Source organism: Amblyomma americanum, chromosome 2, assembly GCF_052857255.1.
Source record: "Amblyomma americanum isolate KBUSLIRL-KWMA chromosome 2, ASM5285725v1, whole genome shotgun sequence".
NCBI lineage: Eukaryota > Metazoa > Arthropoda > Arachnida > Ixodida > Ixodidae > Amblyomma > Amblyomma americanum.
This window is the reverse complement of record NC_135498.1, coordinates 101,346,425-101,361,268: the sequence shown is the minus strand read 5'-3', so window position 1 is coordinate 101,361,268 and position 14,844 is coordinate 101,346,425. Positions and strand designations below refer to the sequence as shown.

Here is a 14,844-nt window from a genome sequence, read left to right as displayed (position 1 = left end):
AGGGAACAACGGGGGAAAACCAAGATCAGCTAGCTGCCGGAACGCGCAGAAGACCTTTCTTTGTTTTCACTTCAGCTTTGCTTCGCCATTCTTGTTCCTATCGTCTCTGTTTGTTCACAGGCGGATCCCTCTCGGTGAATCAGGCACTGTGATGGTTGCGCCATGTGATGCGAGCGATGCGGGCGATGCGAGCGACTTCAGTCTTTATAGTGCCGTTTGTTCAATGTCACGTCACATGAATGAGAAGAGTTGAACCGCACCTGTGGCTCTAGGGATATATATATATATATATATATATATATATATATATATATATATATATATATATATATATATATATATATATATATATATATATATATATATATATATATGAAGGGAGCCAACAGTCACCGAAACCAAGGTGCATAGGGGAACGTAAATTTTTTTTAGTGTGTTATGCTTATCAGTGGGATAATAATGCTTAGGTTTCGGTGACTGTTGGCTCCCTTCATAAATTTGTCAAACGGGCCCCTCATTTCCTTTAAACTCTTCTGCGAATAGCTAAACGAGGGTCTCGGTTCTGGCAGTCTTGATCCCATAGGTAGCATAAGAGGGCTCTCGCATAGTTTCCGCCCTCGCCGTTAGATGACGTTCTACGTCACGCTCGCGGTATTACAGGACGTGCTACGTCCGCCGCTATGGTCGAGGGTGGCGCTGGTGAACACTCTCAAGGCTCGCTTACACCCAGTAAACAAAAATACCCACGAGAGCAGCAGATTGGACAGCCGTCGGCGTAGCTCAGTTGGTAAGAGCACCGGACGCGATATTCGGAGGTCGTGGGTTCGGATCCCACCGGCGGCATGGCTGTTTTTTCTGCTGCTTTATAAGTAATTTTCTTTAAGCGATTTATTAATCTAAGCATTATTATCCCAATGATAAGCATAACACATTAAAAAAAATTAACTTTCCCCTATGCACCTTGGTTTCGGTGACTGTTGGCTCCATTCATAAATTTGTCAAACGGGCCCCTCATTTCCTTTAAACCTATATATATATATATATATATATATATATATATATATATATATATATATATATATATATATATATATATATATATATATGAAGGGAGCCAACAGTCACCGAAACCAAAGGTGCATAGGGGAACGTTAATTAATTTTTTTTAATGTGTTATGCTTATCAGTGGGATAATAATACTTAGATTAATAAATCGATTAAAGAAAATTACTTATAAAGCAGCAGAAAAAACAACCATGCCGCCGGTGGGATCCGAACCCACGACCTCCGAATATCGCGTCCGGTGCTCTTACCAACTGAGCTACCTATATATATATATATATATATGCTAAAATTAGCAAGCATGCTCAGTGAAGTCTGTGCAAAAGGACCACATTTTGAGCTAATTGAAATTACTAAAGGGTGTTGCGTAACTTAACAGGAGGCACCGAAGCATTCTGGCCGCTACAGAGGCAATCATCTTTGATCACATACGATTACGGACTCCACGCGTTTCTTCGTTTCCGTCCTAGCGCGTCATTTTAGCTTTTTATCTAATCCATGGAAAGCAATTAATACAATATTCGAGAACATCACGTAAAACTTCAAAGCTAACATCCCTGCTCGAGTCGGTGACTGCGTCATGTAACCCACATCTTCGCTGCGCTAGGCTTAAGCCGCACGGGTTATTTCATTCGTCTCGTAAGCCACTCGCCATACATTTGCTAGTTACAACACCTCTATCATTCGCACTCGTTCGCTCGTCTTACCTTGTGCAACTGGGCGTACTCCCTGCCCTTGTCTGACTTCTTCTGGCCTCTGTAAAATGGCACACAATTCAGAGAACTGATGGCAATTGTCCGCTTAAAATCATGTACAAGCTCACCGGGTCTGAAGGAGAAAAAAAATACCTAGGCGGCGAAGTAACACGTTTCGAGGCCTAGCTTCTGCTGAAAGCCCATGTAGAGAGAAGCAAGACATTTTCAACATAACTGCCTTCTTGGGTTAGCCGTCTCGTGCTCTTCGCGACTAACTTTGAACAGCGATCTCCTCAGAAAATCTTCTTTTACAAATGGCATTTAACCAAACGTTACGCATCCTATTGTTGGTCATACAAGCCAATAATCATGGTGAAAATACTGGCTAAACCAAATAGCACTAACGTAGTTCTAGACAAACAAGGCAGCGCGGAGCACGATTCGCTCTGATAAGTTCAGACTTCTTCAAAAAAAAATTCAGCTTTTTCTATCGCTTCAGATCCCTTCACTATGTTTACGTTTCAACAAGGCGCCTAAATAATTTTGCCCGTAGATCCAGCCTGCACAAAGTCGACTGACTTTTGAAGCTGCGTTCAGAAGTCCCATTCGATAAATACTCGTGTGGTTAAAAGCAGGTACATATACTGCGGCTCTGTAGATTTGTGGGAGTCACAAACGGGTTAAGCGAATCAGGTTACCCAATTCTCACAACTCAAGTTAGAAATGTTTGCGCTGGGACAGCATACTCCGCAGTCAAGAGCTCTGTGGCCATGGGCGCAAGGATGTCACAATTTTGTTTCCGTACACGCAGCCTTGGAAGTTCTCATTCTGATTTGTAAAGGTCAGCTAGGGCTTCCAAAGTGATATTCAGTCGAATTGTTATTGCTTGTCTGGCTCAGTGCAGCGCGGCGTGCTTGTACAATATGATGTCATAATATGGCACTGTGCCCTGAACACTGAAACGCACACGTCACACTCAAGGCTATGAAGAGGTGGGAGAGGGCGGAGAGAAGAACGCTGTTTCTCGCTGGCACTCACGGTTGAGGTATACGTTGACTGACGTCGAAGCACTTCTGCACCTCGGGACAGATCTTGAATGCCTTGAAGCCTTCAACCTGGCCCGGCGTCATGTCGTGGAAGCGGATGGCCTCCACCAGGCTGCTGGCGTACTTGCTACGCGCCTTGCAGTCGTAGTGGATCCAGTTCATCAAAGCCTTGTACAGGGACAGCTCGCTGCGCTTGGGCAATGCATACAATAAATAGCTCGCTTACTGCACACAACTGTCCTCCATAGCTAATCATTCCTCCTGTATAACGGTCTGAGGGGCGAGTTGGTGCATGACGAAATGAACGGCTGCGCAATCAGGACATAGACAAGAAAGAGACACCAGTGCGCATGTGGTGTCTCTTTCTTGTCTGTGTCCTGATTTGCGCAGCCGTTCATTTCATTCCTCCTGTAACCAAATCTATCATAGCTACATTTGGTCAGTGCGTTCCAGCAGGAAGCAAGGTTTCTTATTTTTTGCGACTAGTGGTGCACTGGACACGAGAGGTAAGGAAGAGGATCTCGGACAGGAGATCCAGAAGGAGCGCAGTCCCCTTCCACGGAAACAGCAGCAAAGAGAGTTTTATAATGATTTTCCAATGCTCATTTAATGGAGTCACATGCGCAGTCCTGTCCTGAGGAAGCATACGAACTCAGAAGCCGTCTTCTGGCACCCCCACAAGTGTTGTACATCACGCACCACCGGTGACTCACTACTCTGAGAGCACTTCACATTCGTCGGCCACTCTTAACCACGGCACTGATGTACAAATGAGATCACAACCGTCCCAGCCGAAATTCAGTGCACTAATATCTCCTCCTCACGGATTACATTACGGTGAAGAGGGTGCGAGCATGAAGGAGTTGGTGCGCGTGCTCGCTGGCGCGTACGAGCTGCTTAGGTATGGCGTAGATTTGTTATCGAGGCGACCGCGACCCTCGAAATACTCCAAGCCCGCAATCGCTGCCCATAGCAGCGCAGCAAGTCACCCGAAATGTTTTAAAAGCTTTCGGCCAGTCTGGACACTTCTTATCAAACTGTCCTTCCATATGCCTACAAGCCAGGCATGAGCGCATCGCTCCGCATCAAAGACGGCAGAAATAGTCAATTAATCCTTTTCTTTTCAACTCGTAGCTTGTAGCAGCTTTTTTGCTCTTGTCCCAGCATTCCTTTGTTACACGCGGAAGAATGCTGAATAAAGATTTGATTTCATTTGATTTGAGTACCTTGCACCATTTTTCAAGTGCTTTGTCGCAGCGAGGTTCGCGGAGACCCAAATGTATCCAGACATTAGAAAAAAATGGCAGCGGCTTAGTTCGGCTATGCCAGGATATATATAGCGAGAGGTGTGAGCTTGTTGTGGTCACTGTACGTTTAGAAATGAGAGACATTGGGTATTCACATCTTTACTCATTTTGCTTGACAGAGACGAAGACTGCTCGATGATCTGTGAAGTAGCCTGCAGCGGTCTCAGTTTAGTCGATACAGTATTTTGATTTGGTGGAGCATCTTTAGTATACAAGATCTATAGTAGTTCCCCATTGTGTAGTCTGCACGTGAGGGTCCGAAGCTAAAGTAAAGTCAAACTTTTATTTCATACGCTGACTAAGAGAGTCCGGTTTCCTGTTGAAATCACCCAAAGTCCCACTAACTGTGAAACCGTGCCGTAGGCTGGTATACACGTGACAACCACATGAATCGTCAGCTTGACATATGTTCCCGGTGCCACGTACGACTCCTTGGATGACAATGCCGCTTTCCAGAGGCCGAACACAGCAGACTTCACTATTATTCACCGCGATCGAATGCATATGTCTGACAGTTGGGATGCCTTGTTTCAAGTACACAAAGACTCCAGCGTTCGTTTTTGGTTCAAGCCAACTGCCAGGCGACAAACTAAGAATGTGAAGAGTTAATCTTCTCTTGTCTATACCGCCGTTTAGCGGCGGCTGGACTCTCCTTCTCTGCGTGCATGTCAAACGTTGTGATGCAGACGCCCACTATATTTCCGCCTTTTATACGCAATGCTGCGCACGCGACGCGCGGTTCGGGTGATAGAGCGGCGTGCAGCGAGGCGGCGGCGAAGAACGCGGCGCAGCTCTGGGGTCTCTCCGGTTACCATGGTATCCGCGCATGCGCACAACTGCTCATCCGCGTAACGTTACGCTCGGCTTTGACAATGGAGCGAGCACGCCGCACTTTGCTCCTCTTCGGTTGCTATGGCGCATGCGCACAACTGCCCTCTCCCATGTACCGCGAAATGCTCGACTAGTAGCCCAATGTAGCTCTAGCTACAAAAACGACAAGCAACGCGATCCCCAGAGACCCGAGCCAAGTCCGAGCTTGTTCGAGGGCTGTCGAAATACAGAGCTATGTATACTCTGTCTCACAAATCGTTGACCTCGGAGTACAAGCCATGGCGCACACTGAAGCAATGTAGACAGCGCCCACGAGAGAGTCCCGATCATGAGCTAACTCTCCTGTGCACCCCGTTTTGCTCTGTTCGCGACTGCTTATTCGAACGCCTCGCTCGTACGACCTAATGCACTATAATCACCAAGCTGGTCAATTTATTTTTATTCTTCGGATGTCCGACGCGTAGGGGCAAAGCATGATGACATTCCTGACTGGCTGTCAGCATCCGGCACTACGACTTCAAAGGCAACAAAATGTGAGAAAGAATATATGGGGCGCTCAAATTTGGGGTTTTACGATCTTTTTTCAATATTTGTTCATCACCAGTAAACGAAAATTATTTGTTGCACGCACATTAAGCGACCATACTGACACACAGTGATAACTGTTGCCTCTAGTATCCTAATTAGCTTAAACTAATTTAAACGCCTTTTAGTCAACGTAGGTGGCGTGCAATTTAGTACTGGTAAATTGACCCCCACAGAATTTCCTGGAATTTTCGTAACAAGTATGTGTTCCGAGATATCCGCCTCTAAATTTATGACTCATTCCGCGTAATTACGCATAAAAGCTGCTCCATATCGGCGAAAGATTCCTCCCTTGTGTAGGGCAGGTGTTATCTCATGGCTTCTCACTTTCTAACGGCAAGGAGAGGCTGCTGAAGTTGATAATTTCCGTCCCTAAGTATCAGCTAGACAAACTGAAGAAGCGTCGTAACAACAGGATCCATGTTTTCAGCGGCTCCTTAACATGTTGCATTAATAATTATGCGGTCGTTCGACACTTGTAGGCTGACATATCTCGGAACAGAGTCTCGCTATGACAAATCTACCGTATGAAATAGTACAGAAATGCGGCCACATTTTAGCTTCAAATATAGATCTGCTCGCTAAGTGCAGTGCCTGAGAAGTTTGTTAACTGACTCTAGTTAATCATCAGACTGAGGGCAATAAGTACCCGCTTGCACTGTGTCCATGTGGTCGCAAAATGTAGGCGCAAAGAGAACTTTAGTGTTGCGTTCTCATTCTTTTTTTTATTAATTGTTAATCTTAATTTTGACCTTTTTGTGGATTACAACCGCAATAAAAGCTGCGATGGCCACGTTGCGTTTGAAACATCTTTTGTATATTATTTTCGTTTTCATCAGCCACATGCTTAGTTTTTTTCTCCTGACGCAAGTAGCACAGCGCTTGAGTGCGCTGCATGTTTTGACAAAGCACTTGAGGCTCAGGACGCATCAAAAGAATAAAATATTTACGACACTCCTATCCGCTCACGCCGCCATTTTTAAACTTTGTGGAGCATCTCTCGAACACACCCAGGGTGTGTGCTGTCGGTTAAATGTAGCGCAACTGAACTGGCCGAAAAAAAAAATGCTGAACTATAAGTTACTGTAATTGAGCGGGAGGGAGCATGTCGGATATTCGCCCTCGAAAATGAACGCTCTTAAATTGCCATAAAATTCAGTGTTGCCGCTGATTGCTGGCTCAACAAGTAGGAGCGTGCAAATTTTTGCAGTTTCGAAACATAAAATTGTATACGCTCCTGTTCGATTCGCTGAACTAACCAAATTGTGAGCAAAAATGAATATTCTTCAACAGCAGGAGACAAAAAGAAATCCTTTATCGAATCGTTAGCTACGAAAGTGGGCCGGACCGGTGTCCGCGGCAAAGAAGTCTAAAGCTTTTAAACGCATATAAGCTGCAGCTTATCTAGAGTCTAGCAAGCTATTCATAAAATGACAGTTCTTTTCAATTAATTGCTTTGCCAACCATTTTAAGCAATGTGCACAAAAACAGATAAACTTTGCAAAATATTCCCATTCGTATTCGAATTGGTTTTCAAAAATTTCATTCCCTGCTCCCTATTACTCAACGATTTCTGTCCCTGTGAGTACTAGAGCCGACGAAATGGTCGCGCCACAACGTACTCCTCTGCCCGGATGACGTCAGCGCGCAGTATCTCCTTGAGCTGCGTGGCGTCCAGCTCGTAGAAGCTGTCCGTCTTGGCGATGTCCTCGAAGTTGTGAGTGATGAATCGGAACAGCTGCTTCTCTTCGTCCGGCATGTTGAGCTTCTTGGCGGCGATCCACGCCGGCAGGCTGCGCTCCAGGGGCTCCTTCTCGAACACCCGCTGCGCAATACGCGCCGAAGCCCTGATCGCATTCATTCTGTGAGCGTCCGCTTGGCGGCGCTCTAAGCCTTATAGACCTACGATTACTTAGGTTCATAGGTCTGTACGCCGCGACATTATCCAGACCTTAGACAATGGAGGAAGGAAAGAATTCAGGAGAGGCCGTTATACCGCAATTTCTGAACCTGGACGTGAAGGATCCCTTCCATACTTGGCCGCTGCCTCAGGGCGCTGGCGTATGCGCAGCAGACTTGAAGCAGACGACGCCGTTGCATCCACTGTTACTATTGGCTGAGCCGTCCACCAAAGACTCCCAGTAGTCCTTGCAAAAGCGCGAGACTTCCGGCCCACTTTTTCGCGTGCAGCTATGTTAGCGAGGGCCTCTGTTGAGCTTTCCTTCCTCCATGCTGTAAACAGAGGAAAGTTAAATACGTCTGCCAACCCCCCCCCCCCCCCCCCCCGGGATTTGCTGTTATGCTCGCCGTACCGTTGTGTGCGGCTTACACATTTGCGGTGGAAATAGCAGCGCTAACGTTCAACGCCTGCTCGCGACAGTTAAAAGAGGAGGTGTTTTATGATACCAATGCACCCCACGAGAAGTTGTGTATACCGTTTAACAACCCTCCGGGCAGATGGGCTTCGGAATGTGCGGAAACTCCGTGCTTCTCCTGTCTCCAGTCCTCAGAGCCAGTGCTGACGGGTGCCTCCAGCAGTTCAGTGTAGAATAGACCGAAAATCTTGAACTTCTTTGTGAAAAAGGCCTACAGGCGCAGGCCGTACACGCCATGCTGGAGCCTGCATCCCGGTGCAACAGAATGTGCGCGAAGGCACCCATCTAGGATGCAAGTACCATGACAAGACGGGAACTTTATGGAAGAAACTGTTGATCTAGCTGCCCCTCCCCCATCCCTTGCTGGTGCCGCCTTTGCACTTTACTGCTATATTAAATTCGCAGTACCATCAGAAGTCTTTCATGTGGTCTCACCACACTGCCATTATATTCAGGCAACCACTTTTCAGGAAGTGTACACTCATGGCAATGTTTTGCGCCGTGTTCTTTATTTCGCTTTAATGAAGTCTGAACTGCAAGTCTGCGCATTTGAGTTAAGTAAAAGCTAAACGTTCGTTTGCTGCCTAAGTGCGCGAAAAGGCATTGTTGTAGCTAAACACTGAATGTAAGAGTAACTGATGAGACCTGTTGGCAGGGCTGTACCACTGGCAGTTTGTAAGTTTAAGAAGGATAGCCTTCGGGGGAAAAAAAAACTCGCAAAGCGAAAACCTACTGGCCTTCTAACCACGCTAGCTCCCGAAGTACTGAGCACTGAGCAGGCTGCAGGCTGAGCGCATGCCAGCTTAAAAGCAGGACTATCAGGTCAGGTGAACATCCTTGCACGTCCCAGAGACTTCGTATTGAGAGGGGGAGAGAGAGTGCATAACCATTAGTGTGAAAAAAAAAAATATCTAGATTTTCTCAAGTGGAGAGCTATAGCCTGGGACCCAATTGCGACAGCCGCCCAGCATGCGCGGTGAACTGCTCGTGAGTGGTGTGGTTGAGTGTATTTTTAAAGCACAAATTTAGAAGCTCCTCTTGGAGCACATGGTCGATGCTTAGGTACCTTACAGAGCAGCTCTAATCTGTACTCTCCTGTGAAGTGTTATGGCTGTCAGTGATGCAGAAAATATTTTTTAATTGTAGGCCTTATAAGGACGTGGACCTACGTGGCTACTTGACAAGTCATTCGCAGTGCGTTCGCAGACTCTGCCTAATAGTGGCGCTGTTCAGAGCACACGACTTTAATCAGGTTACGGACAACGCGCTCAGCAAAACAAAACAAGTCCCCGAGAGAGAATCCAGCACATCAGCCCCGTGCCCCTGAATATTTTAGCCAATGGCTTTGAAAAAAAAGTAACTAGATTAGTGGCCGTGGCTCGACGAAACGCACGAGCAACGTCCAAGATGGTCTTCGTCCAGCAGGAATACATAACCTGCACTCTAAACAGAAGGAAGTAAAAATTGAGTAAGCTGTCCTCTAGCGCACTCCCTTATATAAAAGCGGTTGCGCTAGAGGATAGCTTAGTCCATTTCACACGCATATAGGCATTTAGATGTTCCGAGCAGGGGGTATCCGCATGTGACATGTAGGTACCTGAGTCCGTGTAGCCACGTCTCAAACTGTAGACGTTCGCGATAGAAATGCGCATAAAGCACATGTATATGCATTTCTAACCTGCGTCGCCTACGTAAGTACCAAGTGACGCAACGCAGGCTTGAAACATTAAAATATAGCCCATGTGGTCGAAGCTGAACCGGATGCTTTAAAGACAGTTGCACATCCCATCAAGAAAAAGGAAAGACACATGGGCAAGCGTGCTGTATGAGCTCACGTTCCAGCAGATGGTCTCGAGCGGTTTGATCTGGAGGCTGGTTGCAGCATGATAGACGTCGATTACGTTCTGCACGTTCACCGGGGCGTCGCCCGCGCGCAAGTATTCCATGATGACAGCGAAGGTCTTGTCGTCGATGCCCTTAATGTGTATCTGCGTGAGAGGAGACACCAGCCTTTGTGAATCCGCGGAGATTGTTCGTGTATATAATCAGGTACTTAGGAAGTTGAAGTTTCATACTTTTAAAGTTTGTGCATACTGAAAATCTGCGAACAAGTTACAGAGAAACGGCAGCAAGTACTCTAAATGTCAAGCAAATTTCACTCTTTTGCTCCTTCTTTCGTACTAAAAATCTCTGCCTTGAACTTCCAAGACCTCACTATATATGACGTGCTCTTAAGCCGACGTTAACATCGCATCAGCACGCATCCTGAAGGTAGGAGTTCATTTACTACACAGCTGTCGCAGAGTTCATTGATCGCTGTGGGTGAGCAAGAACTGCCTTATGCTCACATGTCCAACATTCTCGGGCAAAATTTTTGGTGACTGAAAAATTGCAAGACACTGTTATGGAAATATTTAAAGTAATTCCATCCTTCTGATACGTAGCAAAATCTTTCTTTTAAAAGCGTTTCCATCGATCGCGTCAAACAGCTAAGATTGCCATAAAAAACCAATGGGAAACGCTTTTGACGATACCAAAAATATTAATAGAAAAAAAAAGAATGTGATAGGCCGATCTGCGTATATATTGATTCTTATAATGAAAATTTACATTATATGATAGAATGCGTTGATAAACTGTTTTCCGCTCAAAAAATGCTTTTGTCAAGAATTGTGTGGTATGAGGCACCAGGTCACTGAAAAGCTTGACGTTACATTGCAGGCGTCAATCATGATCGGGGTCTGCTGTTTCAAACAAAAATCTTCGCAACGCAGACACCACCAGCAGAGTTTTATCTTACCATCCTACAAACCAAAGGGAAGTCGTACAATTGTTCAGCTAGACGTGGTCGTCAATATTTAACTCTCGATGCGCCTGATTTACCAGGTATGCAGGTTTGCTTACTGTTACGACAAGACGAACACTGGACCCTCATCTTTTCTGCGACTATGACGCAAAAGGGAGTCCTTGGCGAATCTTCTGGAAGTGTCCATTAAGCGCACATGTCTAAATGGGTATGGATCAATCCGGGCGCGTCCGTTATTTCGAAAAACGACAAACGCTCCATAAAAACGCAGCCGCCGCGGTCGGGTCCGGGTTCGAACCCGACCGCGGCGGCTGCGTTTTTATGGAGGAAAAACGCTAAGGCGCCCGTGTGCTGTGCGATGTCAGTGCACGTTAAAGATCCCCAGGTGGTCGAAATTATTCCGGAGCCCTCCACTACGGCACCTCTTCTTCCTTTCTTCTTTCACTCCCTCCTTTATCCCTTCCTTGACGGCGCGGTTCAGGTGTCCAACGATATATGAGACAGATACTGCGCCATTTCCTTTCCCCCCAAAACCAATTATTGTTATTACGGCCGCTGTTTCAGTTCGAGTCACTGCGTAGACGCTCCCCTCCTACATCCTTCAAATCAAACACAGAAGCCAGTCACTACTCTCCAACGCTCTAATGTTAACCTAAGTATTTAGAGCAGAAGTTTCCTAACTATCTGTCTGCATTACAATTACTGTTGAAATTGCCAGCATCTTCAGCCCCGATAACGTAACAGAAAAGACAAGTCATCTGTCATCACGCAGCAGTACTATCGCATTTGAAGCTCCTTACAATCGGTATAGACCAAAGTGGACATGCCCGCTTATAGTGGACACTTCCATAATACGTGCCCTTTTGAGTGATCGAGATGCTCACCCTGGGTATGGTGTCTCCGCGTTGTGTGCTCATAGCATTTCTGATAGCTGGACTCGCCTCGCATAGCACGGCCGTGGGCAGCAGGTAGTCGTTCTCCCTCAGCTGGATCACGGCGACGCAGTTGAGCGAGCCGTCGGCCACCTGCGTCGACATCGCGACAGTGTGTCTCGCTTCTTCCACCCACACTGCCACAGTTTTCGTTGTTAATTTTGTAGTCAACCGTTCGCAACAGTAAGAAGTGAAACGCTTTTCTTCGCAAATTCGGGGTCTGCATTTTCATTTGAATATAACCTAAACGTTCGAGCAGTTCCGACCAACAAAATAGAATGGCTCGCCCATCGAGATCTCTTCGAGCTCTGAAGCCAATTTTCACTGAAATAGGAGGCACTGAAACGCAGGCTGCACGCCTATTTCCAGTGCTTTCAACAATCAACTCTGCGTCATTCTATAGCTTAAAAAATAAAAGGGGTGCAGACCAGCTGGGATAAAACCATTATGACAACGAATTTTTCTCGCACACCCGCTGGCACATACGCGCGCACGTGCGCGTGCGCATTTTGGGGTCGGTCAAACAGTATAATGTGATACACAGGGCGGCTGCAGCAAAACCTGCCAGCAATGTTTTAAAATAGGTTTTTTAGGTATAAAGACGGGTTTCGCAACAGACAAGTACTGCTTCTGAAAGTATTGTTCTGCGGTGTATTAAATTATAAAGGATTCAAGAAAATACAAGTATCACGAGCATATCGTACACAAAGCTGCGTAGGTCACTGGCATAGCAGAAAACGACTGCATGCATTTGGATTGCCTCCTGTCCCGCCATTGCTGCAAGAGGCTGTCCATCGTTAGGAGCGTTGTAACAATTTCCGCATACGCATCACTGCACACTTCCTCCACGCAACGATCTGTATAAGGGTGACAGCAGGAGCTGGAGAAACTGAACGCAAAAAAAAACAATTGGCTCCCTGGTGACGGCCGCGAAAATTTGCACTGCGCCTCGAATTCATAGCGGGCAGTTTCCCATCCTTGGTAGAAATTCAACTTTGTCACGCTATACTTCAGCCCTGTTAAATCTCATTCGGAGACCTTTTTGTGCCCATTTCAGCGAATTACTGTATTTTTACGTGCACTGAAGTCTTCGCGATTTCATTGGGGTTTTGATTGGTGTGTATGACGAGTGGCAATCGGTGCTTCTTTACAATAAAGCAAGAAGCGACAAATGTGGGACTGTCAATAGACGTGGGAAGAAAACGGGCATTGGCGGAATCTCCTGGAAAGTCACTATATGGCCGACAGCCAGCAGAATCGCCCGAAAAACAGAAGGCCGACAGTGTCGTATCATTGACTTGCTGTGGTCACGTGATGTGCACAGCCCCGCTTCTAGAGAAGGAATTTTGTTTTTGTTGTTATAAATGGAAAAAGAAAATAGGTCAGATCAATATTTGTTTTTCCTGGGATTGTGTCGCCTGTAGCAATCTGCGATTCTTTGGTCTTTGGATTGGCTAGGTTTGATTGTTGGCAGCCGGCACTTTTTTGTGCAGGGTATTCTGCCGTCAAAAGAGCTGGAAAAAAGAGAATGCCGGCAGTGTCGCTTCATTGGAAGTGTAACTTGACGTGAAAGGAATCAGCCAATGGGGTCAAACTGCCGTCAGGGTTCCCTGCGGATTATTTCTCGGGCTGTCGGCACAGCAGTCACGTCCAATCTTCTCCCCTGACACTGTAGCTAGATGAGACGTAGGTCCGTCCAGTTTCACCACCATGTAGGCCGACTAAGTGGCGTTAAAGAGACCATCGCTTGCAGGACAATATTGGGATCGAACAGCGACCGGCAGACGCCGGACTATGCGGTATACGTGCTTAGCGCTGGAGGCAGGGGAAATGTATTTCACCGCGGGCGCGCCTGTACACAGACGCCAATGTCCAGCCTGCCCCGAGCACTGCAGCCTCCGTGCGAGGACGAGCGATCAAGAAAGAGGGAGCTTACGAGGCTGCCGATCTCCTTGCTGAAGCCGCCGCTTCCGCTGAACGCCGTGCTGCCGCGGCGGTATTCGGCCTCAGCCGTGGCCATGGCGGCGGCCGCGGTGGGGCCGTGCGGCCGGCTGTACCGACCGCGCTGCCGCTACTTACAGCCTGGGGACGCCGCCCAAGCCCCGCCGGCCCATCGGTGGTAACGCGCCGCGAGGGCCCCCTGACGGCCGCAGTGACGCTCGAACGCCACGAGCCATCTTCCTTCTTTGAGAGACGCTAAGGAAGATGAAGCAGGCAGCCGGTGCATGCTGAGAGGTCGCTGGTGATCCTGGTTATGAGACTGATGCCCTGTCTTCAGGACCCCTGTCTTTGCGTCTTCAAATCTGTCAGCCAGTGGCGTAGCCGGAAATTTTGTTCGGGGGGGTCTAATGTTGCAGTGCGGCCTCCTCATAGAACTTGTGGAGGGATCAAACGCAACAATAATAACTGCATGGTCATTGCCATTGACAATCCCATAGTTTTTAGATAACGCTACGCGCTGTCTAGACAAGTGAGATATGTATTTTTTAAATAAAAATAATGTATTCGTATGTCCTAAAAATCATGGCAGACATGACTACAAAACATAAAACTGAGCAGGGGACAAGACACAAGGGAGAAGCGAACAGGGCGAGATCGTCCTGTTTGCGAACAGGACGAGATCGTCCTGTTTGCTTCTCTTCTGTGGCTTGTCCCCTGCACCGTTTTATGTCTTGTAATCATGTCATACCAACTATCCCCTTATCGTTCACTCGTTACTTGGCGGCGGATCACACTGCTTCGATGTCCTTTTGTCTCATGTGACGTCGTGATCCACGTTTTCTCGTTTTTGAGCAATTTTTACCGAAATTATAGATATTTTGGGTGATCACAAGGACACGTGACCTAGGTGGCGATGGCACAGACGGACGGTCAGCGCGAGTATGAGCCATTAAAGGCTATCGCTTTAAAAAGTATACTATAGCTTCGTTCAAATCGCAAGCGTCACAGGCTGTGATGACGGCTCGCATCAATTGCGCGTATGAACGCGGTAGCAGTTCTGAGGGAACGTCAGAAGCGCATGACTCTTGGCCGCCTTCCCGTTTGTGATAAGCTTGTTTGAGGAATATTAGCGCAAGATGCATTGAAAGCGCGCCCTCCGTACGCGTCTCTTTCCCGACCCGTCTGTACGCGTTTTAAATTACGAAGCATTAATATGGCTCATCAGAACGAAACCCGTCGTCGGCGTTGACCGCAATACGTGATC

At 47.1% G+C, this 14,844-nt stretch overlaps 1 protein-coding gene across 1 annotated transcript in view; it reads right to left on the bottom strand.

Moving 5' to 3' along the window:
- Positions 1–13,794, bottom strand: part of LOC144121676 (uncharacterized) — a 30,141-nt gene extending 16,347 nt beyond the window's left edge. The window contains exons 1-6 of the mRNA XM_077655016.1: positions 13,576–13,794; positions 11,592–11,732; positions 9,737–9,889; positions 7,149–7,351; positions 2,796–2,990; positions 1,770–1,818 (exon numbers count right to left, since the gene is read on the bottom strand). Coding sequence (XP_077511142.1) covers positions 1,770–1,818; positions 2,796–2,990; positions 7,149–7,351; positions 9,737–9,889; positions 11,592–11,732; positions 13,576–13,659 — 825 coding nt within the window. The 5' untranslated portion in view covers positions 13,660–13,794. The remainder of the gene's footprint in view (positions 1–1,769; positions 1,819–2,795; positions 2,991–7,148; positions 7,352–9,736; positions 9,890–11,591; positions 11,733–13,575) is intronic.
- Between the last annotated feature and the right edge of the window lie 1,050 nt (positions 13,795–14,844).